Source organism: Silurus meridionalis, chromosome 7, assembly GCF_014805685.1.
Source record: "Silurus meridionalis isolate SWU-2019-XX chromosome 7, ASM1480568v1, whole genome shotgun sequence".
Classification (NCBI taxonomy): Eukaryota; Metazoa; Chordata; class Actinopteri; order Siluriformes; family Siluridae; genus Silurus; species Silurus meridionalis.
Window position 1 is genome coordinate 5,120,044 of NC_060890.1, and position 27,862 is coordinate 5,147,905.

The window sequence follows — 27,862 nt, forward strand, 5'->3', positions numbered from 1 at the left end:
CTTATATTTTTTGTGTAAATGTGTTGAATTGCTGAATTGTGCAGATGAATCTTGAATGTCACTAATGAAGGCTAGTGAACCGCATCAGATCGACCAATAATCAACCAGTTCTCTAGAACAGGTCGAAGGTGAATCCTGTGAACCTCCAGTTGGAGAGTGAAAAATGGATGAACAACTAAGAAACAAACACTTGTATAATACAGTAATATTGTAAATCCTGTTTGGTCTCTTGCAATCAACATAAATCAAAAATCCAATCAAATAAATAATTTTGTGCTGCTGAAAGTCATAGAAGCCAAACAGAAGTCAAATATCCTGCATTTTCAGTGACTCTGATCCAAACCATAGTTTATATCAAGAAATCCTGAAAAATGCATCATCATTCTGACAACATGACTTAACATTTTGATGATTTTGATGTAGAGGACAGGGGAGTTTTGATGTAGAGATGTCGAAAGAAGAAGAAGAAGAAGAAGAAGAAGAAGTTTATAAAGGGACTTTTCATTCTGATGGAAAGAGATGCTCATTGACATACTTTTGAGGGCTTAACTGATGATTTTAAGAAAAGTTAAAGGTGCAAGAAAACAATGTATTGTGCAGTTTGTACAAAGTGTTTCGAGAAATGTACTTACTGGTATGCAAATATTAAGGATCATTCGAGAAATGCTCCAAGGCAACCGAGAAATACTAACTATGTACAATATGCGCGTGCGCGCGCCCGCGCAACTGTGGGCTGTTCTGCGATTGCGCAACAGGACCGCTAGTCAACAGGAAGCGCGTGATCGTTCCCATGATGCCTCGGCACAGGTCTCAGCTGAGCCGCGGACACATTCCGGCGGACTCGTGCTGGCGGTGTTAGCGCTCTGCTCGGCGTCTCGACACCACCGGAGGCGATGAAATCCTCCTCGAGCACGGTAAGGGGAGAAGTTTCATAGCGGAACACGGCGCTCGGCGTGCACCCTGTCGGCGTGGACACGACCGCTCAGACTAGAACCAGGCAACAGGCGGATTTATACACTACATTTATACCCTCCAGGATACTGTCTTTACACTTGGAGCGCGTTGGTGATCTCATGACTGATCTCATGAGCTTTCTCGTGTTCTGTAAGGTTTCTAAGAGCACGTTATGGAGTCGGTGCAGTAGCCAGAACATCCTCAAACTGTGTTTTTTCACACCTCATACTCATGATTAGTCAGGACATCCGTCACTCGGGTCACTTCTCATAACTGTGTGGTTTGAGGAAGGATTATAATTCTGCTATTATTTCTGCATCTTGTTGCACAGCATTGTTTTTTTTCCGCATCCGTGTTTCCCTTATGCTCTTTCCGGCCTCCTGATTGGTTAACTGGTCTGTAGGCGTAATCTCTTAACCAATCCCAAAGCAGGAGGTGGGACATTTTCCGTCCAATCCTAGCATGAGAAATAGCCATATAGGTGAAACGATCTACTTAAATTTGAAAACAAATTCAATTTGATTCTTTTGACATTTTGATATAAAACACCAAATCCATTTCGCTCCTATAATTATGAACAAAAATGAACAAATGAATCTCTTTAAGAGCATTTCAGAATCAGGTGTATTGGCCAGGTGTGTTGACACACACAAGGAATTTGGTTCCAGCTGTTACTGACTAAATGATAATAATAAAAACTATACATTCAGCTTGGACTATACAAGACATTACAGACAATGTGAGACAATAAAGACAGTATGAGTATTAAATAGGGATACAGATTATATGACAGATCAGTAATGTATATAAAGTGTGAGTGCATGGTAGTGCATATGACAGTACTGTGCATCAGGTAGGACAGAGTTTACTATAGAACAGATTCAAGAAAAAGATGAGCAATTTTTTATTTCGAACCCATCAAAAGGATAGGAAGACTCAAAAAACCCAAACAAACATTCGTTCATTTTGATAAACGAGGGTCAAAAAAGAGTCACTAAAATGATCCAATCTTCCTATTTTAGTGACTTGGTTTTTTAATAGATAGAAACATGCATGAATAGATATATTGAGAGATGGAAACATGCAAAGATGGATGGATAGTCTTGTAGAAGAATTTATGTAAATTGGTGGTCGAATGCACTTCTACTCTGCAGTGGAGGTAGCTCTTCGTCTTCTTTTCTCTGGTTTAATTGTTACTTTTGATGGTTTTGGATACGTGGACATACATTTAAGTTTCTTGAATATTGTTTTTCCCGGTTGACTGACCTTCATTTTCTATTCATGTAAGGAAGTGACCTCTTAGACGTTCCTGTTCCTTGGACGTGTCTGGTTAGCGCAACGTGCACACTAAAAAAACATTGGCGGGACATGACTTATACACAATGATATTGCAACAGTTTATTTGTTCTTCTTTATTTTTTAGTGACTCTGTTCTTTAAATCTCATTGGTCAAAATGGTGAAATCTTTCATTTTAAGTCATTTAGTTCATTTCCTTCTTTTGAAATTGTGATTATAAAACACAAATCCATTTTGTTCCTATGTTTTTGACCAAAGCAACACTTCTGGTCCTGGGTTCAAATCCCAGCTGCCACTGCCAGGCCCTTAAGAAGGGCCTTTAGCCCACAACTGCTCAGCCGTTTGTCTGATATAATGCATACGTTTGAAGTTGAACTTGAGTTGAGGAAACTTTCAGGAATTCCTGCTGATGAATCAACCCGTACTTCCTTTTGCACAATAACTCATCCCCGTGATTCCATTTATTCCATATGTGATCAGTCCAAGTGCAAAGATTTAACATTGTCCATTTCTGTCCCTGCAGTGTGTCAGATAGGAGTAAGAAGACCTTGAGAGGAGACATGCTCGCTACACAGCTAACTGACTCTGTTCCCGAGGCTGAAAACGCCAAACAGGTTTGACATATAGTTATACCGCTGCTTGTTTAATTCCCGACAGTGATCCTCAGTATCAACTTTGGTCTAGTGACATGCTGGGGCATTGCTTCAGGAGGCCAAAGGTTCGTCTTGGTATGACAGGAGATAAGAATTCCACTTGTCTGCGGATGTCTGCTTCAATTGTACTGTTTGCAAGATACCGTTTTACAAGTCAGTGGTATTTGGTGAAGAGGCTGGATTTTGTAAAGCTGCTTTGGGACAGGGTCTGGTGTTAAAGATGCTATATAAAATAAATGAACTGAATACATTTTATTACAAACACTCATTGTTCCAGGGCTGCAACTAGCGATCATTTGAATAAATTATTTTGATTAATCGATTAATGAGATATAAACTAAAAATGTTAAATTAGATGTTTTGCTTATTATAACTATATACAACTGCAATTAAAACTATTTATGTATTAAAGTGTACTTTAAAAGAATGCAAAAGCCACATATTGAGTTTTAACTTTATCTTTAATTTAGACATTTAAAAACATATTGTGGCTCCTTGTTGAGGAGTGCAACTGGTGTTTTTCTGTAAAACAAAAAACTAAACCAAAAAACAGCATTTGAGTATGCAAGGTGAAGCAAACTGTGCAAGCATTATTTTTAATAATTGCAGATGGCAAGTTGACTAGCATGCCTAAAATAATATCAAATATAATACAACATTGTATTGGGTTTTGTTGAAAGAAATACACAGATGTTTTGTGCAGCTGTGATGTAAGCATCTAGAATATATAATTAATTTAATTTAGTATCATATTTAAATGATGCATGCATACATTGAATATTAAATGCAAGCATTTGAAGGTAGTAAAGTATCTAAAAAGAGAATGGAGCCTAGAAACGCAGTAAACTAACAGGCTTGATTTGGGGAAAAAAAAAGTGCATTGGTGTACAAATGCATAAGCATTCGCTGAAAACCGCAACATAGACTACAAATGGAATCGTTTACTTCTGCTGTTATTTGCTGCTTCCAGATTTAGTGTTCGTTCACACCGTTATAATTGAATCATCACTACGTCACGAGCGAGGTGATCATGCAACCCGATGCTCGCGAGTCACGACAGAACAGATCCAGGGCAATTGTCCAAAAGTTACAGTTTACACAATAACACTTCATTAAACTACACCATTTTTACATGATGAGGATTCTACGGTGAGTTTTTGCTCACCGTGCTGATGTTTCGATTTCATCCGTGCATTTCACGTGCTCGTGCATCACTGTGGTACTTCCATGCCACACAAGCACCACTTTGCATAACTTGTAGGTTTGTCTTCTTTGTTGAGAATAATATAAAATATTACTATAAAAATGAATGCGCACGTGCCTTGGAAGACTTTTCCTGCTGTTGGTTGACCTGAACTCTCCGCCAGTGTTACGTGTTTGTGGGTTTCTTGTCTTTGTTCTGCCGATCAGTTGATCACCACAGCAGTTCGGACACCGACAAAGAGCTCGAGAGATCAACACTTGGTTTATTGAACATCTGGAGGTGAAACTTGTTCATTAACCACAGCGGTTTAAACGCTGCATCTCATCTGTCTACACTTTTATACTCTCAGTAACTCCCACACAGACTCTACATTATTTATAACCTTAAATTTCCCTCCATATAACTGACTAGAATTTATTCAGCAATGTATTTTATTATTAGCATAGACATACAGAATTACCCCGGTTACCATAGCAACGACTCAAACAAAACGTTTTTGAGTTGCTCAAATCTCAACAACCACAAGATAAACATCATCCACGTATGAAGAAATGTTTCAGACCTTCCGCTAAGGAAGTAATTGTAGACATCCAGACTGTGATGACTTTGCGGCTTCTCAGGTGGTTTCGCTCTTGGTCTCAACCAGATAAAACACATCTGGATACGGCACTTCAGGTAAAAGTGTAATGTTCGGAGTTAAAAGTTGTCGCCTCAATGTTTGTTTTAAGGAGTCCGTTAATTCTATTTTATTCTCTTTTATTTTATTTTTTAAGCTTTTATTAAAAATGTTAAGTTCTCTTTTTAGCTCGACTTAAAAAGTTTAAGTTCAATTTTATAGCACTTTTTTACAATGGACATTGTCTCAAAGCAGCTTTACAGAACGTAAGAATTATATACTTTTTTATTTGTATTTAATATAAGTAAATTATGTGTATTTACCCCTGATGAGCAGCCTGGGGTGACTGTGGCAAAGAAAAACTCCCTTAGGTGGTATGAGGAAGAAACCTTGAAAGAAACCAGACTCATTTGGGTGACATCAAGAGTGTGATCTAAAAAAAGTGTTAGTAATTTTGTTTTGACATTAGTGAAGGGTCGCTCATGAACTAGTGATGGAAAGAGCGGACCATTTTATTGACTCATCAAAATGATTGAATCTTTTTTTGAGTTGTATAATTAATTTGATCAAAAATACAATAAAATAGTACATTTTCAGTGAGCAGATCCCCAATAAGTACTTTGACTTTAGTCCCAATAATAAAAAAAAAAAGATTTATTATAATTTTATCGTATTATTATTTACTCTTTTTAATAAACCTTGCTGTCACTTCTAATCAGACCTCATACTAGATCTAGCCAACGTTTTGTAGGACTTTAAAATTATGACTGTAACCAGAGGATGAACTAATTAGATTTTGGAACTGATCCAAGTTGGGTCATGATCACAGCGACGGGAAAATGTCTGAAATAGACCTTTCATGGCTTTCTTTGAGTTCCATGTAAAATGTAATGGTCGTTATGGAATGCACATTTATACCAATTACTTTTTTTTTTTTGTCTATGGGAAAATATTTCCAACTTCACACATACTTTACAAGTTTGTAGCAAAGATTGTGACAAGCTGGATTAGTTGAGTCATGTGATTTGTGAGACTGTTGTCTGTGGCGCTGTCTCCAGGACTGGTTAAGTGATTGTTTTGCTTATTTAGACCCGTATGGCAGTTTTGGTTTGTTTAATGGTTAATCCTAGACTGCATTTCTGTGGTATTATTAGCTTTCTATGTTTAGTCTAACAGAACCATGTGGGTGAAGTGTAAACTAATTGTAATCTTGTGCTCGTTTTCTTGCAAGATAGGAAACTAAATGAAAACAGTGCAACACATTATTGAACCAAATGCTATTCATTATTAATAATGTGGATAAACAGTGACACATTGGTGGCAACACTCATAATAACATAATATTCTTTATTTCCTTCCGAGGTGTAAAATTAATCATCGGATGGCCAGGTTTTAATCCATTCGAAAGTAAAAACGAAAGTAAAATGTGCATTGTAGGCATGAATCTATTCAGCTTTTAACCACAACTCCCTGTCTTCAAAAGAGGTAAACATATTGATAACACGGTTTCTATCTTCTTCCATTTCTCTATGCACGAACAGTGAAAAGTTTTGTATAATAGTAAAAAAAATATTATCTTTTAGAACCATCTCATATTTATGATAAAAGCCTGATGCATTTAGTAAGATTAGTGCATTTTCCAGCTTTGATTGGGTTTGATCAAGGTTAAAAAAAAAAAGCACATTGTATTTGTCACACACATTCATACAGAGTACGACATGTAGTAAAATGCTTTTTACGACTGACCAGACTTGTTCGTAGGAGAGTGTCAACACTGTTTGTGAGTGTGACTCATTTTCCTTTTTTTGCTCCGGTGTCTTTAAAATGCGCGGTTTAATATTTTGCCGCTTCTAAATGATAAGCATTTTAAAGTGAGAGTCCATGCTCAGAGCAGTTTTTTCACCTGTGTACCTTTTCTCCCATTTCTGCTGGCGATAATGCCACGTTTCAACATGCTGACATTTCTTCACTACCCTGCCCATAGCAGTTATGCTGCTATGTATGTGTAGATAGTCATCTGATATCAGGTGACATTCCAGCCTGTCACTGTCATGTTCATGCGTTATGGCCTTGACTGATAATTGCTTCCGCCCTGATCCTCACTGAACCAAAATGGTTTTAGGCAGAATGGACAGTTTTATCTGTGTGAGGACCGAGAAAACAGCTTGTCGTATCACACGATCATGTAGCAATGGCAGGAAACATAAAGCAGCTGTTGCTGCATGTTTCTTAGGTATGAAAATCATCAATCTTGCGAAAAAATTTTTATTACACCAGCATAGTATATTTGATTTTCTTGCTATAGATTTCAAGTTAAAAAAATTGGAAAGAAAGCTGAAAATAAAAGCATAAATAAAAAAATATAATATCAAGGAATGTAAAGAAATAAAATTATATTGAAATGTAGATATAATGGATTTTATTCTGGGAAGAAAGTAGGGGTGTAATGGTACACAAAAGGTACGTTTCAGTACGTACCTCGGATTTTAAGTCATGGTTTGGATCAATTTCGGTATAGTTGGAGGAAGAAATGCAAAATATAAAATTTGTTAATGTTGTTTATTATTATTAGCATTTGTGAACAACATTTACAGCAACATTTTTAAAACCAATTTTAAATAAAATGCCTGCCTGGTTGAAATAAAATGTATAAAAATAAAATAGAAGAAATCAAAACTATTTAATACACTTTTAGTGTGTATGTATATATATATATATATATATATTTCAATTGAGTGATTAAATAGGCACAAATTAAATACGATTTAATAAATGAAAACATGTAATTCTATTTTCTCATTTACATTTTAGCATACTTTAACAAAGGTCTGCATTTGAGAACACACAAGATAGATACTTATTGATTTATCTATTTTTAAATTAATTAATTTCTTCCATCCTTCATTCATGCATTCACTCCCTCGATATGCAGAATTGTCAGAAATTTCACCTTTTAAGAGCTGCACTTACAATGCAAAAGAATCCTTTTTTGCTAGACTGCCATAAAAACGTTGGCGATGACAGGAAGTAGCAGCGATTTCCCGCTTGTGCAGTACAAATCCTGTAGCCACAAACCGAGTAGCCACAGTGACAAAGTGCGATTTGAAGACTAAACAAACTTGCAGTCCGCCACTTAATATGTTCGTGGGGGAACTTATTTTTACTTAAATTAATTTGTAATATTTTTTGTGAATCCTTTGTCTAATAATCCTTGGCCCATGTCCTCCTCTACAGTGGATTAAGGAGAAAATAGCGCAAACACTGAAGACATTGCAGAGGCGCTATGTGACCACAGACTCACTGGTGACCAGCGAGGAATCTGAGGCCAACCAGCTCTGCTGTGCTCTGGAAGCCGTCTTCATCCACGGCCTCCGGAGTAAATTCATCCGCACAGAAGGAGCAGGAGCACGTAACCGCAAAGCAGGCCCGCTTCCTCAGCCCGTCTTCTGGAACCTACTTAAAGCCATCACTCACAGGTATGTCATACACATGCTTCTATGGATCTTGAGTGTAATATTGTGCTCATTTTCTTGCAAGATAGGAACTAAATGAAGGTATGAGGTGTAAAATGAATCATTGGATGTCCAGTTTGCTTCATACAGCACAGAAGTTTAAAGCTAATAGAACAAACTACTTTCAAACCAAGAAAGAATGAAATGGATTTCTTAATCCATTTGAAAGTAAACACCAAAGTAAAATGTGCATTGTAAGCATAAATCTATTTAGCTTTTAACCACAACTCCCTGTCCATGTAAACATATTGATAACACAGTTCCAATCTTCTTCCATTTCTCTATGCACAAACAGTAAAAAGTTTTGTATAATAGTAAAAAAAAATTAGTTTTATTTATCTTGAATTTTTTAGAACCATCTCATATTTATGATAAACTTAAAAGCCTGATGCATCTAGTAAAATTAGTGCATTTTCCGGCTTGGTGGAGGTTGGACTGCATCAAGGATCGGCTCTGAGCCCTTTCCTGTTTGCAGTGGTGATGGACAGGTTGACGGACGAGGTCAGACAGGAGTCTCCAGGAACTATGAAGTTTGCGGATGATATTGTTATTTGTGGTGAGAGTAGGGAGCAGGTTGAGAAGAGCCTGGAAAGGTGGAGGTACGTGCTGGAGAGATATTGAGATATTGATAACACAGTTTCTATCTTCTTCCATTTCTCTATACACAAACAGTAAAAAGGTTTTGTATAATAGTAAAAATATTAGTTTTGTTTATCTTGAATTTTTTTTTTTTTAGGACCATCTCATATTTATAATAAACGTAAAAGCCTGATGCATTTAGTAAGATTAGTGCATTTTCCGGCTTTGATTAGGTTTGATCAAGGATTAAAAAAATAATAATAATAAATCTGAAGCAAATTGTATTTGTCACATCCACATTCATACAGAGTACGACATGTAGTAAAATGTTTTTTACGACCATCCAACATGTAAATAGAATATAAAAATTAAATAAATAGAAATTAAAAGTCGAAAATTGGAAATAAAGGCATCAAGTGAAACCATAAGGTATAAATATAAGGATATAAAATGCTAACATATACAATAAATTAAAATAAGATTCCTCCTAGCTTGATTTATTACCAGACATTTGACTTTTTTTTGCCTTGCAACTTTGTTTTTTTTTTTTCAGAGATGTGATTATGGAGCTAGAAGGCCTGAGCTTCATCAACTCTGACGTAGGCAGGTGCAGGGCATGGGTACGTTTGGCGCTGAACGATGGTCTTTTGGAATGCTACCTTACTTCACTTCTCCGTGAGAGCACCCAACTCGGGATCCACTACCAGCCTGGAGCCCTGCTCCTCGACCCTGAGGAGCGGGAGGTGCTGCTCAGCCTTCTGCAGGGCCTGGCTTCACTTGCTTTCCAGCTCTCGTACAAATCGGCAGTACTCAACGAGTGGACCACGACCCCCCTGGCACTTGCTGGTCTGTGTCCTCCACTGCCTACTGAAGACTGGCCTCCGTCTTCACGCCGAGAATCCTGTGATACAGCATCCCTGTCCTCTGGATCCGGGGGCTCGGGGCGAGGTCAGGAGGGCAGGACTTCCTCAGACCTCAGCCTGGACAATGTGTCCTGCCATCTCTCTTCCAGCTTCGGCTCAGAACGAGGAAGCTGCTGCGGCAAAACTGAGAACAATAGTGCTCTTGATGAGTGAGTATGCCATAGCAATATAGGGATACAAATGTGTAGATTTCTTCTAATGCTGTATATGAGGTGGTATGAAAAAGTCTCAAGACTAGCTCTCTCTCTGACATGTTTCTGGGAAGAAATAGTACCAGTGCCTGACTAATGAAGGTCGGCGCTTCCGTGACTGTGCGTGCATCCTTGTGCTGCCATCTCTTGGTGTGTTACAAAATTAGTCTGGAAACTTTTTGATACCACCTCGTATTGTTCATTGTATATTATGCATCAAGTTTTGGCAATTGTCTAAAATGTTTTTGTCTCTAGTTCTAGAATTAGTAGCCCCTCCATCCAGGATATAATAAAAAACCCTGATGTGCCCAGCCCTGCTACAGACAGCATGACGGAATCCTTCACCCACAGCAGTAGCGACGAAGACTCCTCTAACAAACAGGATATACAGGAAAACCTTGGCCCCTTCACAGAGTCATCAGTTCCCAACGAGCTCTCTGTTGTTTTAAAAGAAGAGCCCTTAGGACAGGAATCAGAAGAGGAACAAGCAGAGCCTGTCAACATTCTTGTAGATACAAGACAAATCACAGTAAAAGATCCTGAGCAGGACCAAGACTCTCCTGACACTTCCTATGACACTAACAGCTCTATAATAACCTGTCAGTTGACCTCCAACTCACTGAATTCCAACCCTCCTGCCGTGTCGATTTCTATTGACGTGGCGCTGCAAAAAAACTCAAATAATGGATCTTTACACCAAACATCTAATGGTTTGAGCAGCAAAACATCCACAGGCTCTGTCTATTCCCACCATGTACGTTTCTCAGGTGTCTCATTATCTAATCTGCTTAATTATCCTTATATACACATTCTGCTTATTATCAACAATACATTTTTGTAATTAAATGTAATTAAATGCATGGTATTTAACATTTCAATGACGTTTTACAGAAATCCAGTTCCTGGATCTCCGAGGAGGATATTTATAAGCCAGATAATTATGCAAATCCTGAAGAGCCTGATGATGTAGAATCCACCCAAATGAACGGGGCAGTATCTCCTGTTGCTGAACCTGAAGCTCACCTGTCTCCACCAAGCGTGGTTCGCCGTAGACAGATTGGTACACATTGGCATTATATATTACATTTATGATTTTCACTTACAATACAATTATTCCAAAGATGAATCTCCACTGTATTCTCGTAAACAGCGAGGGCCCCCGAGTACAAAAAAAAAAAAGCAAAAGCTTTAGTGTTTCTTCTGGCAGACCCTTTTAACATTTTAATTGCATTCGTTTCTTCACTATTGCAACAAAGTTTGTCAGCGTTTTTGTTTCTTTTTATTGATGTTTTACATAATATAAGAACAATTTATTTCTTCATTCATACATATATACATATATACACAAATGTGGGTACACCCTAAGTCATAACAGCTGTACGATGCTTAACCATGCAAATCCTATTCATGTTCATGTTTTTGTCTGCTTGACAGGACCATACAAACTTGTGTATCTTGTATTAGAGCAGTTTTTTGGTGCTTTGAGTACAATTCTCTCATACTGACCACTGAATGTTCACCATGGCACCTCATAGATAAGATTCTCTGACGACTTGAGAATTAGAATTGCTGCTCTCCACAAAGATGGTCTAGAAGGTTGCTAACACACAAAAAATGAGTTACAATGCTGTGGTCAGACAGAGGTTTTCCAAGACGCGTTCTACTCGGAACAGACCCAAGGGTCGATGAAAGAAATTGATTCCTCGTGCTGTGCGTCAGGTGCAGAAGCGTTAGGGGTTTCAGAAGCGGAATGCCCGTTCGTCAGTGCTCAGACAATACACAGTGTCAGGGTCAATATTTTGTAACATGTTCACTTAGGGTATACTCACTTTTGTTGCCAGCTTTTTTTTGACAATATCGGCTGTATGCTGAGTTATTTTCAGAAGACAGTAAAATTTGTACTGCTATACAAGCTGCACATTGACTCCTCTTTTATTTTAAAAATATATTTTAAATAAATGTTTTAATTTCTATCGCATTGTCCCTTGAGAAGATATACTAAAAGGGTTGCTGAAATGTGAGGGGTTTACTAACTTTTGTGTGTGTGTGTGTGTGTGTGTGTGTGTGTGTGTGTGTGTGTGTGTGTGTGTGTGTGTGTATATATATATATATATATATATATATATATATATATATATATATATATATATATATATATATAATGTTAAAATTTCATCATAACAGATGTCTGCATTTAAGAAATAAGATATTTATTTAATTATTCAGTTTATTTATCATTTGTCCTGTGGGTCTTAAATAATTTCATCATTTATTTATTCATTAATTCATTTATTCACTTCCTCAATATGCACAATTGTCATGATTTTTTTTTCTTTTAATCGGAAGCTGTACATATAAAAATGCAAAAGAATCCATATCGCTAGGCTGTCATAAAAACACAATGACAAAAATTGACAGCGAATTTGCCACTTTCTGTAGTAAAAATCATATTTCCGACTAGGCTCAAAATGTAAGGCAGAGATCAAACAAACTTCCAGTCCGACATTTAATATGTTCGAACTTAGATAATAACTGTTTTGCTCATTAAACAAGGACAAAAGCTCTGTACTAAAAGTCGTGTATCACAAAAATTTGGTATGAATGTGTACCATTACACCCCTGGTGTATATAAAAATGTAAATTGAGTTTTTATGTTTAGTGAAAATGTTGCTAATTTGTCCGGTGTTTGATAATTGCATGTTGTAGAGTATCAACATGTTTCTAATCTGTTTTAGACATTTTTAATATTCCTCGCTTTTGTATTCTCAAATGTTCATGTGTTGCACTTGGCCTTTGTGCCTCCACAAATTTCTACACCATAGAAACAGGAAGTGGATACCAACAACAACAACAACAACAAAAATTCTAAATCCTGGGCTGATCTTAAATCAGTTAAATATGTTAACGAAAGTGCAACATAATAAAGAAATTGTAAGGATTAGTTAGGGGGGCCAGCAATTGAGCCGTGGGATTGTTAAAATGTATTTCTGATAAGTATTTGTTAGAATTCTTATACATCAATTAAAAGTCTAATTATTTCCCATTTCTTTTGTTGCTAATTAACGATATTGCTGTTTTTTTTTTTTTTTAAACAGAATTGCTAATAATTCAGAATTTGGTTTAAAAAAAAAAAAAAAAAAAAAACTAAAGCAACAAAAAAAACCCAACATATAAATAAAAACTGCACAGAGTATTACTGACACTGTGGAACAAAATGTCACACTGATATGGACAAGTAGGAACTGCTTCCACTAATGAGAATGCAAATGCGGTGTGACTTCCTCTGTGTGACTTTAATCATGTGTCTGAGTAGGGAAGTGGTTCAGGCTCAGACTTGGACTCATACACATTTTTCTCGCTGTCTGTAACCACTTTTAGCAGCATTAGGAATAGATGAGCCAGGGAGTGTCTGTGCTCGTGTTAGGACAAACCTCACGATAAGCACAATTTGGGGAACTGAAAAACACATGTACCTCTCTTAGACCAGCGATTTGTGTTATATGGTGGTATAGTGTATTGATGTTTCCTGTTGTCAGGCTTCTATTTAAACTCTGGCCTCCTCTGCTCTTCCTGTTAACTTTATTGTTGGAGGTTTAACAAATCATTTTGTTCAGTATGGTGACTGCTGCAAAGCTGCTCAGAAAAAAAATGCACAGTTATCTATACTAAGTAGATATCTCGTAAAGTATGCAGATGATACTACTTTAATCAGACTTTTACATAATGGGGAGGAAGAATATGGGATGGAAGGGAGGCATGAACCGGTATAAGAAAGAAGCTTAAATAGAGAATGTATTTCTTAAGGAAATGACTTTTTTGATATATTATGGGATTTTATGGCATTTTGCAACTTGATTTGCTGACACGGAAATGTTTTTGAAGCTCAAAGCAGGTCACTGGGGCAGGTGGTAACAATAGCAAGTTAGAAAGTAGAGTAGAGACCATGTGTGCATGTGTGCATGTGTGCGTGTGTGCGTGTGTGTGCGTGTGTGTGTGTGTGTGCATGTATACATTATATACTTTTGAAATGCCATTGGAAACGTATTAGTGTGCACATGTCCTTAAAGGTGGCAGTTTGGATGGAATACAGACGTAGAGCACTTCATATGTTTGGAATTTGAGATTCAAAGCAACTCGTTTACTTGCAAATATTGTGTCTATACCTTTTTAAACCTAGTTGCTCTGGCGTTTAAAAAAAATACTATACATACAGAACTCCAGGATAACCCAATTTGTTAAAAACTCTTGTTCACTTTGTCTTAGGCTTATCCAACCCATTTCGAGGCCTTCTAAAGCTGGGCCAGCTGGAGCGGCGCGGTCCCATGGGTCTGTGGCGTACATGCTACTGCGAGTTGTCGCCGTTTGAGCTGCGCCTGTACTCTGACGACGAAGAACGAAATATCTGCGAAAATCGCTCACTTCTGCGCTGCGAGGACGTGCACCTGGGCTCAGAGGGCCGCTTCCATCTGGAATTCTCCGGGAAGAGGCTCCAGCTGCGGGCGTCCTGCACGGCGGAGGCTGAGGACTGGGTGGATCGCATTTTCGAGGCTGTGAGCAACGTGCGGCACCAACCGCAGGACGATTGGGATGACCTCTCGCCCGCCGTCATGCCCGTCTCAGGACCCCCTGAGCCAGCTAACCTGCCCGAGACGGACTGGAGCAGGCCGTGTGAGCCGGAACCAGATGCCATAAAGGAGGCTGTGGTGCTCTTAAGCTGGGAGGCCCAAGGATGGCGTTTGATGGTGCTTTCTCTCTCACTGGAGGCTCTTCAAGGTTTTTCAGTGCAAAATGACTGCAAGACGCGTCTTTTTACATATGCAATCGATGCCGTGAGAGATGTGGTGCCTGCTGTGGCACTCGGTGGCCCCGCCTTTTTTAAGGTAATCTTGGCATTTTGACCATGCAAACAAGTTTAGGCTCACACGGCTTCGTTTTAGGCTAATTTTAAGCGCTTTTTAAGATTTTGACAGCGAAAGAGACACTAACAGCAAAGGCGGAGAATGGCGAGGAGGCACGTATCTGGAGGAGCCTCATCCGTAAGACGCTGGATTCCTACCTGGACGAGGAGAATGAGACTGGAGGTGAAATGTCATCCCTTAATGGAGGCAACGTCCACAGACTTGTTCATCACAGGCTAAAAGGGGATGCTGTTCTACTGCCGTATCTGACAGTGGTCCCTAAAGAAAAAGGGCTAAATTCACAGAACTTTAAATGTGCAGGTAAGAAAATGACTCCAGAAAGCCAGCCTCATGATGTAGTTTACATATGGCTGCCTTCATAGCATTTTAGGCAGCTTTGTGGTGGAACATTTATGCTAGTTTAATTTTGTGATGCCATTGCTTCATACTTCATACAAAATACTTTTACTTTTGGTTTAAGTGTTTCTGCTGAAAATCTCAAACTGGGAAGGAGCTCTTTAGTTGGCTATATGTTTGTATGTTTGCAGATAGACCTGATTTCTGATGAATGTGATCTCTTTGTGTGTTTGTGCTCACATCTCTAGGCTGTTTTAGGCAGATTGGTGTATCCTTGGGACGAGCTAGGCTGTGCGAGTTCTCGGCTCAATACTACTGTGATACCTGTCACCAAGGTGACACCACCATCATTCCCTCTCGCATGGTGCACAACTGGGATCTCGCGGCACGTGAGGTAATCGCTGTTGCTATGCTTTAACATTACTTCTTCTTTCGGTTGCTCACATTAGAGGTCACCACAGCAGATCCGTATGCTTATCTGCTTCTTTCAAACCAACTATCTTTTTCACTCATATTGAATGTCCATCCTCTTCCCTCATATTGAATATCCATCCTTGTTCCCTCAAATTGAATGCCCATCTTAGTTACTCATAATGGATGTCTGTTCTCATCCCTTATATGCTTTAAGACAATACTATTATTATTATTTTTATTATTATTATTATTAAACTTTTTCTTTCACTGTTTCTGTGCGCGTGCTTGCAGGTCTCCAGGCAGGCCATGAAGCTGCTGGCTGAAATTGAGCAGGAGCCCTTGCTAAATCTCGATCTTTTAAACCCCAACCTGTTTGATCACAGTGAAACCATGGCGACCGTGCAAGGCTTCAGACAGAGACTCCGCCTCCTCGGAGATTACCTGCTCATCTGTCGGAGCGGAATCCGGAAAAAAGTCGAGGCCAGGTGCGCACGTTTTTGTGCGTGTTCGCGCACTATTAATGAATGTATCGTACACATTGTAATCCTGTGATCATCATCATCATCAACAATGAAACAATTCTACGATCTGGAATCTCTGTAACAATCTAGCCAAAATGTATCGCTTTGTGCAACTGTGCACTTTTAAACGCCTGTGAGTTCCCTATATTGTCTGCGTTGACCTCTCTTATGGTGATTAGGAATAAACCATTTCTGAGCCGTTCCATTACAGGAAAATGACCAACAATGGGTTGCTCTGATGCAGTTCTGAAGCTAATTATTTTTCCAATCCCTATCCGAACGTTTTATTCCTGGTATGCCACATTTGAAAACGTAATTTATAAAATAACTGTATTTATGTAATACACGTTATAATAAAAAAAGGTCCTTTTTCAGTCATCAGTTGCGCTATAGATAAAATTTTAGAACTTATAGGCACTACACTTATACAACTTTATAACCTCTTCATCTCCATGAAGCTGCTTTAAAACAATGCCCATTTTTAAAAGTGCTCTACAAATAAAACGGAATTGAATTGCGTTATTTCAATGAGCTGTCCGCTGTGCTGAAATCTTTCAGTGCTGAGTTGGTGATTGCTTACTTGTTGGGCATCTGGACAGATGAGGGCAGAAATGTGAAAATATAAAGAAAACACTATACTAACGTTATTAATCACATTACGTTTGTAATTATAAAGCTCAGCTAGCTCCGTTCCTTGCAGGTTGCAGCAGAGAACATACCTATTGGAATCAAGTCATATGTATAGCGTGCTGGACTTCAGGCAGGTAAGGTTTTCTATTTATTTCAAAGCAGTATTATACATGGCTGGTTCATAATAAGTTTACACTAAGAATGGTAAGATTCACAAATTCGCATGTGATGCATCGATTAAAAATAAAATGTGCAAGGGATACCGATTGGCATTTGTATCACAATCGTTTTTTAACATATTTGAAACGGCAAAAAGCGATTAGTTTTTATATAATTATTAGTAGATTCACTATACTTTTTATTTTTTAGAAAGTGACCATTATTCTCTACGTAGATTGATTTATCCATTTGACTATCTCGAGCAGGTTCTCTCAGCACCACTGCTGCTACGTTAATGACGTATAACAACATTACAACCAGCCAGAGAGTCACGTAGAATATAGTTGCATCTTCCTGGAGACAGAACAGGAAAGGAATGGCAAAAGGCTTATTTGGGAAAGGGCCATGCACTAGAAGTCAGAGGGACTTTAGTAAATTGATGATTTGCTGTCTGCATGAACCAAAGAAAAAAGAAGTGTCAGTGTGCAGCCATTATTGGCAAAATAGCTGGCAACAAAAATGAGTACACCCAAAGTAATAACAACTGTATTTCGTTTAACAATGCAAAGCCACATGTCCTATTCATCATGTTCATGTTTTTGTCTGCTTGCTAGGACCATACAAATTGGTGTATCTTGTTTAACTATAAAATTTAACTCTAAAAAAAAAAATTCTCTCACTGTATGTTCAACATGGTAAGGACTCTCTGAGGATTTGAAAATTAGAATTCTTGCTCTCAACAAAGATGGCCTAGGCTATAAGAAGGTCTGTAACACCCTGAAACTGAGTTACAGTACAGTGGCCAGGGTCATAGAATGGTTTTAAAAGACGGGTTCCACTAAAAACAGGCTTCACAAGAGTCGATCAAAGAAGATGATTCCCCTTGCTGAGCGTCAGGTGCTGAAGCTGGCTTCAAAAAACAGATGCATGAGTGCTGCCAGCATTGCTTTAGAAGTTGCAGAAGGGGAAGGTCCGCTTCTCAGTGCTCAGACCATATGCTGCACACTGCAACATGTCGGTTTGCATGGCTGTTGTGCCAGAAGGAAGCCTCTTCTGAAGCTGGCTCACCAGAAAGCCCACAAAATTTCCCAAGACCATAAATTACTGAAACCATGTCCTGTGGGCTGATGATAAACTTGTTTGGCTTAGATGGTTTCCAGCATGTGTGGTGTCGCCCTGGTGAGGAGTACCATGAAAATTGTCTCTTGTCCACAATCAAGCATAGTGGTGGTAACATCATGGTCTTTTCCAACATCATTATGACCCCGAAGTCACTGCCAAGATAACCACTGCCTTGCTGAGAAAGGTTAAGGTGTTAGAGTGGCCAATTATGTCTCCAGAATTAAAACCTATTAAGCACCTGTGGGGCATCATCAAGCGGAAGGTGGAGATTCGCCAAATGTCTAACATCCAGCAGCTCCGTGATGTCATTATGGAGGAGTGCAAGAGGATCTCAGCAACAACCTGTGCAGCTCTGGTGATTTCCATGCCCAGAAGGATTAAGGCAGTGCTAGATAACAATGGTGCTTACACAAAATATTGACACTTGGGACAAAGATTTGACATGCTCACTTAGGTTGTACTCACTTTTGTTGCCAGATATTTTTTATAATATAGTATCTACAGCACTATAGATAAAAGCCCTCTAGAACCTCATTTCACCGATAACAGCTCTTCAATCTCTCACAACTTCTTCTCTTTTCACACAGATAGCGGATGGCCAGTATGAGTCTTTCCTGCAGAGTCTCATCCAGTTCTCTTGCAACCACGTGCATCATTGTGACCTTTGCACTCAGCGAGGCTTCATCTGCCAGATCTGCAATACAGACGAAATCATTTTCCCTTTCCAGTTCGACACCACCTCCAGGTATGCGCAAAAATGCTGCGGCTTGGCGCGATCATGCAGGGAGAAGCCTCACCTTCCCCTTTCAGTTCTGAATCCAGTGAAATGCGAATGTTTCACTTTGAGCCACAGATTGTGTAACCGGTCACAGGATTTTAAAGGCTATGTGAATGCATTGGAGCCAATAATGAAACTAATATGAATTATAATTACACACCGACATGGAGTGCAAAATTGTGCCAATGGGATTCGGTCCTTTGCTTTTGTGACCATGTCCAGGCCTTTTGTTAAACACACATGCTCACTGTTCAAATAGCTATGGGCATTAATTGAAGAGATTCTTGTGGAAAGTTCCAGTTATTTTGTAAGAAACCATTTTGCAAAAGTAGTCGGCAAGATTCGAACATAGGGACCCCAATGGATTTTTAGTTCATTGCCTAACCACGATCAGTATTGGATGGTTTGTTGATCATGGCTGCAATAGAGCTAAACATTGCCGCCCAATAAATTAGATTCTTTGTTTTAGTCTTTTCAAAATTCTTGAAACTACATATACTGTATATTCAACAGTTGACTATGGGCAAGACTTGATTATTCTGATTTGACTATGGTAAATCCTTAGTCAGGGGGGACACCCCTAATATATCTTATGATATGGATTTTTGTTTCCCTTTTGTTAATTTTTTTTCTTTATTTTGCTCTCTCTCAGGTGTAAGGTGTGCAAAGCTGTTTTCCACTCCACCTGTAAAGACCAGAATGATCCTTGTCCTCGTTGTGAACGTCTACAGAGATATAAAGAGCGAGAACTTCTTGAATAATGCATGGGTTTCTTCCCAAGCACCTCCTCCAGCTCTTGTGTAATTGCCTCAATGGCAGTCTGTTACTCCTGACAGACTAGCTGTGACAAGAGCTCAACCTGTTCATGGAGCTTAATGATGATATATTTATTTACACTTCCTTAAGTGCACTTATTTGTACATATGTATGTACAGATGGACCATACATGTGTTTTGCCAAGCAAACCGTATGAGAGTTTGAGGACCAGACTCTGAATTTGCACTAACAGAAAAAAAAATTAATGGCTCTACCTTTATGATCTTCATAGCCATTAAATATGTCAGTATGACATGACATGTACTGGATATATACATTTATTTTCTATTATTTAGACACATTCGTGAGGATTATAGAAATCTTGTAAAATGGCACTTTTTATTTTTTGCGCTTATGCTTCTATTTTATGTTTGTTTTTTTTTTGTTTTTTATTACTTTCACGAAACAGAGGTCACAGTGTTTTGCCTATGAGTATATAAGCCCTGTTATTTTATGGCTACACAAAGCATAGTTTTATAGTATGTGAATAAGGGTTTATTCTGATACAACAGCAAAGGAGGAGCTTTCTACTCTTATTTCGATTAATTTATTCAAAGAACGTTTTTAAATCTCATCTTTGTGTTTATAATTTACTGCGAAATGCTGATTGTATGACATTTTAATTCTTCTTCTTCTAATTTTTTACTCCTTCTGCCAAAAAACATTCTACGAATTTTATGAATGTTAACACTTTATACAGCCACGTAATCATTCTTTTTAAGGATTGTGATTTAATCGTCATCGCCAAGTAATTAAAATTATGCACTTCAATCAGGATGTAATGATTAAACGGTCATGTAGAATTAGCCGAACCTGAATCTTGATTGGATCTAATATACTTGTGCAGTGCACTACAGAGGGTGTAAAGACCATTAGTTCCATGTAGCACACTGAAATCATGTATAAAATGAAACTATTCAAGGTTTAGTCTTTGTTTGTTAGTTTCCTTCATGATTTAGTTGTCAAATGAATTACGTTTTATAAGTGCTGTTTATAAGTGCATCTCACTAGTGTGGGCAAACTAAGTTGGATCAATTCTGATGTGTTTGGGAAAAATGTGGCCCACACAAATGTCTTAACTTTACAGGACAGTCTAACACTCTGTCTAAGTTTTTATTTAATTATTTTACATAAATAAAAAAATATTTATAAACAGAACTATGCCAGGAAAACGACGGGTGCTGCCCCCTTCTGGTTTGGGCTACAGTATCCGAGGCAGTGCATTATGCGTGGCCTGTAGCAAAATTGAATATACCTTTCACATACACATTCTTTTTGGTTTATGTAGTTCTTATACAAATTCTGTATTCTCAATTCTTCGACTGGTGCTTTTTTTTTTTTTTTTTTTTTTTTAAACTATTGCCTTATTTCATCATTAAACAATGTATATAATAAAAGAGTATTTCTTTTTTTATTGTGGATAAAAGGCTTTGTTTGTTAGCACTGCATGACATTATCTGTATACATGGTACATTGCAAAGCCAAAAACATCAGGAGCAGCCATTCTAAACTTGTGTACAAATTGTGGAATTAAAATGCAATATTTGTGAGATTTGTGCGGATTTGGATGTGGTGAGTGATTTAAATAATTATACAATGAACAATCCAGCTAATTTTACAAACTCATAACCACTGCTGAATCTAACAAACTACATTCAGACCAAGATAACAGTTAAGTATTAGACTTGTAATATAACATATAAACTATGCACTGGACCTGAAGATTATACAATATAATATCAGGAGTGTTAAGATTCATTAAATGTGTATCCAAAAGTGTGGTCCAGTCTGTAATACATGATCAGCAGTGAGTGAAAAGGTGAGGAATTAAAAATAGATACATGACAAATAATGAACAGTTGGAGATGTTAATGAAAATAATGATATAAAAATGTATTCTAAATTATTATTTTTAACACATCACAAATAAAATGAACTCAATAAGCTTCACTGAAATAAGACTAAGTAAGTAATAATGAAGTACAACCGGACAGGTAAAAATTATATTACTCTGATTCATTGTGCACATTTATTTAGTAGTTTATCATTAATTTAAATTTTTATTTTTTTTATTTTTTATTTATATTGTGTTCTAAAAAAAAAAGTCAGGTCATGACTTGTTGTTCCAGTTCCAATCTCAGCTTTCTCTCTTTCTTTTGCTTTTCTTCTTACAACTCAATATTTCCAATATTATTATAAATCACAAATTTATATTAATGTTGTTGTTCTGTTTTATGTAGGAACTTGTGTAATAAACATGCCACACATTTACATTTTCTAATAAATAAAAATGTCATATAACATGAAGTCTAACATCTTATCCACTGAGGAACCACTTCCCTATGGAAGGCCTAAGAGGCCATGCTTATATTTCTTTCTTGCTTATTTTCTCCAGATGTATCAGTACTTCATTTTTCTATGTATTCGACACAAAAACATCTTCATCGCAGCATCATGGACAATAACCATAAACATTTGTGGCAGAGGGTGCATGGATGAGACCCTGGACAAGACCCTGCCCACTGAGATCATCATGATAATGATGATAATGAGTAAACAACTTTTATGGCAAGATCATGAGAAAATTAAGATGTGATAACGCATTTGTTATGGGGAGAAATGTCTTGTGATTAAGATCAAACAACTCTTGTTATGTCGAGATCACGAGAAAACAAGTAAGCAACAAAAAAAATTCATTATAATGCATGACGTCATAGGACTTAGGTCATTTCCACATGGTGCAATGACAAAATACAATTCTATCCCATGACCTGTTCTTCAGAACATGTTCAAAGCATTTGTTTTGTGACGCCATTTGTTGTTCTCTACCCTGCAAAACGGTGCTATTGGGTCAGAACCACATATTTGTTTCCTTAAATGTAGAAACATATGATTGTACACAAACACAACCTCTTTGAAGAAAACCTCTGATGACAGAAGTAAAAAAGAAAATATTTTACATGTGTAGCCAGATGTTGCTAACTGACCCAGAGGTTACTAAGTCAAGTGACTCAGTTAAGAGGAACCCAAAGAACCTGTTTTTATTCTTGTGTCATTTATGTTTTTACCTGCTGGTAGCTTTTGAAGAACAAGTCATTCCACTGCTGCTTGTCTACTGATCTGATCTTTTCACTTACAATGCTTCTGCTCGCTCTTCCTCTCCTGCCACAGGTCTCTCACATAGATTAGAAAGTGCACCGAGAACTAAACGTGTCTGGCAGGCATCTCTGCGATCACAGTTAACACGCCCTTCACACACTCGTGCACGCACACGCACACACACCCGCACGCTCGCGCACACTGCATGCATCCGCCCGCATACAACACGCGTCTTGCGCTCATTGTAAATTCAGCTCTGTTTTCTGGAATTCTTCTCAAAAAGTGAGGACATGCCACCTGTCTCTATGTTGGTCTGTCTACGTGAAGAATCTTGCTGTCTGCTCACAGTAGGTAAGCTTGGATCATCTAACATCTCAATATTTATTTGCACACTTTCACTCACACTTTGATCTGAAACACTTACAGTACCATCTCCATCTCTTTAACTTTGTATATATATATATATATATATATATATATATATATATATATATATATATATATATATATATATATTTTTTTTTTTTAATTAATTAATTAATTAATTTATTTATTTATTTATTCATACATCTGCGATCTGTTTTTACCTTTTACCTTACCATATTATTTTTTATTTTTTAAATAATCCTTTAATTGATAATATATAATCAAGTTTTAAAATTCAATAATAATGTTTATGCAAATGCAATTAGGAAATGTCATTGAAATATTAACGAAAACCGAAAAACCTTTAATCCCTTCATTGTGTTTGTTTTGCCTTGCTTGTTTGTCACATTTCTGGCATATGTGCCATGCCACACCTGGGAAAACACCTCTTTGTGACATCATTATCTAGACAGACACTCCTGGGTAACTTATTCACAAGTGTAATCCGCTGAATTCATATCAAATGACAAATGACCTTTCTGTGCTCTCTAATATATTGTTATAACATTTGCAATAACTATTTGTTAATTTCTTTATTTGGTTTCTACTCTGCAACATACTACTGTCTATTACTAGCTTATTAAAAATAAATATACCTTATGTGCTATTTATTTAAATAATGATTCACGTAAACAGCAGTAATGAAATAGTTCAAATCAGTTGATTGAGTTGTTGTGCAGCATTTCCTGTCGTGTATATTACCAAGCTCATGCATTAAGTGTCGTCAATCAAATAAACTCATTCTGCAAGCGCAAAGAGACAGCAGTGCAATCTTTTTGAACAGTTTCATGAGAAACTAGGGTTTCTGTACATCATGCACACTGTTGTTACAAGCACACAGCTGAACGCCTTCCTGTTCTGTGGCTTGTGACTTCATTTCCCCTCTTGTGAAAGTGTCTCTCCTTTCTGCAGTTTGTCCTGCATCACACGAACACACACACACACACACACACACACACACACACACACACATACACACACCTGAATATTTCAGTTAGTAATAAATTAAGTGTAAGTAGCGGGGCTACATATGTATATATATATATATATATATATATATATATATATATATATATATATATATATATATATATATATATATATATAGAGAGAGAGAGAGAGAGAGAGAGAGAGAGAGAGAGAGCGAGAGAGAGAGAGAGAGAGCAAGAGAAAAGGGGTATTCATATATAGATTGGTAACAGCGATGTATTACAATTTTATAAATATATAAGTAATACTATAGTTCTACTATATATATATATATATATATATATATATATATATATATATATATATATATATATATATATATATAGTAGAACTAAGAATAGAAAAAGCATTTAATATGCACCAATATGGAGCAAGAGATAAACAGTTATTCATATATAGATTGGTAACAGTGATTTTATTCATATATGAGCAATATTTTTTTATGACAATATGTATACAATTCTTTAAAAAGGATCTGTTTGTAATTAGATGTAAATTCAGTTTTATCCGGTGGCTTTGTATGACTGCAAAATGAAAACGTCTATTTTGTGTCAGGAAAACCAGCTCTTCATGTTTGCAAGTGATTCAGTTCTGTTGTTCAGCCTTTGTGCATCACATATCTGGCCTCGCCCTTTCCTCACAGCACTTGAAATAGAAACAGCAGAAGTAGGGTTTTTGTTCCTCTTGTTTATCCACATTCCTCTTTTCAAAAATAGGATGTGGTGTTTTGGAGAGGTATGATAAATGTGGTTAAGAATGTATTGGGTGAAGAAATCATTTGTTGGATTATTTGTACTCAAAAGCAAGACTGATTTGTTATATGATCCTTGAAAGGTTAAACTTATAAAATTTAAGTCACATTACTTGTATATTGTATATTCTGATCAAACTATATCTCTTTCTTCATGGTGTACTGAGCTATGTTGCTGTCAAAACAAAAAACATACTAGGGCTGTCCACCGATTTAAATATTTATTCGTGATCAATCGCATAATTGTCATGAGTCAACTCGAGTCGACTAATCGCAACTCAATCACATATTTTTATCTGTTCTACATGTACCATAAATGAACACTTTTCAGGTTTTTAATACTCTAATCAACATGGGCATGGACAAATATGAATGCTTTGTGCAAATGTATGTTTATTATTAGTGAAACCAAACTCAACATAGAGCATGAACACAAAATATACTTGTAAAGATTTTAAGGTAATTATGGTGTTTTAAATTATGTAAATCATCAGGACACCAAACTGAACTTTTGCTATGTTTACACATAGACGGTTTTAATTGCCAGATGTGTGCATCATGGCATTTTTTTGGTTAAAGGTATAGGGATATAAGTCTCTGATCTATCATCACAACAGATAGCAGTAATCGGCTTAAGTTTAGTGATTACACATTTCTTTAGCCAGAGTTTATAATGAATTTTTTAATATCCGAGTAAAGAAAGGACGTCGTGAATAAACGTGTGTTGCGTTTTAATTTCGCCTCTTTTATATTTATTTATGTATATTTATTTATAAAAATGGTCAAACAAACATGCGTTAATCGCGTACTAATAAAAATAGTGCTATTAAAATTTATTTGTATTAATGCGTTAATAATGTGTTACATTTTGATTTTGTGGTTTTAGTTGACATTTATGATTCAGACTCATTCACAGTGTGTAATAATAAATTAATTTAATATCTTATTACCTCCTTTAAACATCACAATTTGCATTCTTGCCTTCCAGTTCCAATGATTATCCACCGTACACCCTGACGCTGTGCAAACTGAGACCCGGGAAACGATGTCAGTCCAGCAGGTGGTACTGGTGAACTTTCAGTACGAATACACAACACGTGATGGCAGCCATGTGTCCATCAAGCCCAACGAACGCTACGTACTTATGGCCAAGACCAATGACCACTGGTGGCATGTTCGCAAAGATGAGACGGCCAAGCCTTTCTTTATCCCAGCCAAATATGTCACAGTGTTGCCCTCTGGGAATGAGGCTCTTCAACTTTCAAGTGTACAGGATGGGCAGGATAATCCAAAACCGTATTCTGAAACAGCACCCCCTTTGGAGTCTGTGGTGGAAAACATTAAAGAGCAAAAATCCATCAAGCATCCAACAGCTGATAAAAAGGCTGATCACAGGATCTCCACGTTTGTCATTCCAACAGATCAGTCCAAAATCAAATCCTCTGAAAATGAGCCATGGGAGAGTAAACCTGAGAATTGCAACTTGTACAAGGATGGAGTCCAGACGAACATTTTCCAAGATGCTTTAACAAATTTCTATTCTCCATTTCAAAGAGAAAATACATATGCTGTGTCCCAAAAACATATCCCAACTACTAACTTGCAAACAGTAACAGAGCCCAGTGAAATACAGTCAAATGAAAATGAATTCAATGATGACATTCGGATGCTCATAAGGGCTGGCTGGGACCCAAAGATATGGGAACTCAAGGATGATCATGTGTATGATTCTGCAGATTTATTAAAGGATTCAGTAGCTCAGGATAATAATGTCACTGAGAAGAAAGTAGAGGTCAAGTTGGGGCCAGCCTCTCCAGTTTCTCCTTCGTCTACTTTCCCTAAATCGTTTATGCAGCAGAGTCCTTGTTCTCCCACTGACCCATCATGTGTATTCACTGACAAGGTACAGTATATAATTTATTTACACCTCCTTTTAAAATGAAAAGAACAGTCTATCCATTGTTCAGGTCTGACAATGCTACAACCCTGAACTGCAAAACTCTTTGATTTGTTTTCTAACCATTATAACATTTTATTTTATTTTTTTCCAACAGATCTTTTTGAGATAACGTTTTAAAGTAATTGGACCTGATCATTTCATAAAAAAAAGGGATTCACATCTCTAAGCATAGCCAATGATATGATAATGTAAAGATACAAGTCAAGTCAAAAGGCTTTTATTGTCATTATAACCATATAAAGCTGATGCAATAAATATGTACACACAGTGAAATATGACAACGTTCCTCCAGAAATCTGGTGCTACATAAAACAACATAGAGCGACATAACCGAACACAGAGCTAAGGACTAAATTAAGTGTCCTAGCCACATAAAGTGCATCGTGTGCAACCTAGTGCAAACAGTGCAAAAACAAAGACAGTGCAGACAAACAACACAAGACAAGATTATTGAGTGTGTGTTGAGTTTCGGTTGTAACAGATCAGAAACACACAGTTGAGTGTGTGTGTGTGTGAGTACAGCTCAGTTTTGTATAGTGAGAACCATGATGGCTTGAGGGAAAAAAAAACTGTTGCATAGTCTGGATGTGTGGCCCGAATGCTTCGGTACCTCTTCACTGATGGTAACAGGGTGAAGTGTATGATGGAGGGGTGTGTGGGGTCGTCCAAAATGCTGTTTGCTTTGCAGATTAGATGTGTTGTGTAAATGTCCGTGATAAAGGGGAGAGAGACTCTGATGAGCTTCTCAGCTGTCCTTTGTACAATCCTTTGTAGGGTCTTGTTATCCGAGACTGTGCAGTTCCCAAACCAGGCAGTAATGCAGCTGTTCAGGATGCGCTCGATGGTCCCTCTATAGAACATAGTTAGGCTTTTCTCAGCCTTCTCAGGAAGATGGTACTATGACTGTGACAATCTTTCCTGCTTCATGCTGATTTATAATTTTCATTTTCTGCTCTAAAGTGATGGCTTTCCTCTTCTTTTTTTCACTACAAGCAAGAGACCTACTTTGGTG

General features: G+C 37.4%; 2 protein-coding genes across 4 annotated transcripts in view; both read left to right on the forward strand.

Annotated features, from left to right (window-relative positions):
- The first annotated feature begins 758 nt into the window (after positions 1 to 758).
- Positions 759 to 21,186, forward strand: plekhm1 (pleckstrin homology domain containing, family M (with RUN domain) member 1). The gene is made up of 13 exons (XM_046854116.1): positions 759 to 914; positions 2,775 to 2,865; positions 7,959 to 8,200; positions 9,369 to 9,887; positions 10,185 to 10,683; positions 10,821 to 10,989; positions 14,193 to 14,809; positions 14,890 to 15,148; positions 15,433 to 15,578; positions 15,890 to 16,083; positions 16,820 to 16,883; positions 18,618 to 18,775; positions 19,461 to 21,186. The coding sequence occupies exons 2-13, from the start codon at positions 2,812 to 2,814 to the stop codon at positions 19,567 to 19,569; spliced, it is 3,030 nt and encodes a 1,009-aa protein (XP_046710072.1). The 5' UTR covers positions 759 to 914; positions 2,775 to 2,811; the 3' UTR covers positions 19,570 to 21,186.
- A 1,699-nt stretch (positions 21,187 to 22,885) lies between these two features.
- Positions 22,886 to 27,862, forward strand: part of arhgap27 (Rho GTPase activating protein 27) — a 30,194-nt gene continuing 25,217 nt past the window's right edge. The window contains exons 1-2 of one of the 3 annotated variants that reach the window (XM_046853804.1): positions 22,886 to 23,070; positions 25,879 to 26,793. In XM_046853804.1, coding sequence (XP_046709760.1) covers positions 25,936 to 26,793 — 858 coding nt within the window. In that variant the 5' untranslated portion in view covers positions 22,886 to 23,070; positions 25,879 to 25,935. Of the gene's footprint in view, positions 23,075 to 25,878; positions 26,794 to 27,862 lie in introns of all 3 variants that reach the window. The other 2 variants (XM_046853802.1, XM_046853805.1) reach the window with 2 other exon arrangements.

Bases quoted from the DNA above. Each gene is read 5' to 3' on its own strand.
- plekhm1 (XM_046854116.1), top strand. From the start codon at position 2,812: ATGCTCGCTACACAGCTAACTGACTCTGTTCCCGAGGCTGAAAACGCC. The intron at 10,684-10,820 runs GTACGTTTCTCA...GACGTTTTACAG, and splicing joins GCTCTGTCTATTCCCACCAT to AAATCCAGTTCCTGGATCTC. The intron at 16,884-18,617 runs GTAAGGTTTTCT...CTTTTCACACAG, and splicing joins GCGTGCTGGACTTCAGGCAG to ATAGCGGATGGCCAGTATGA.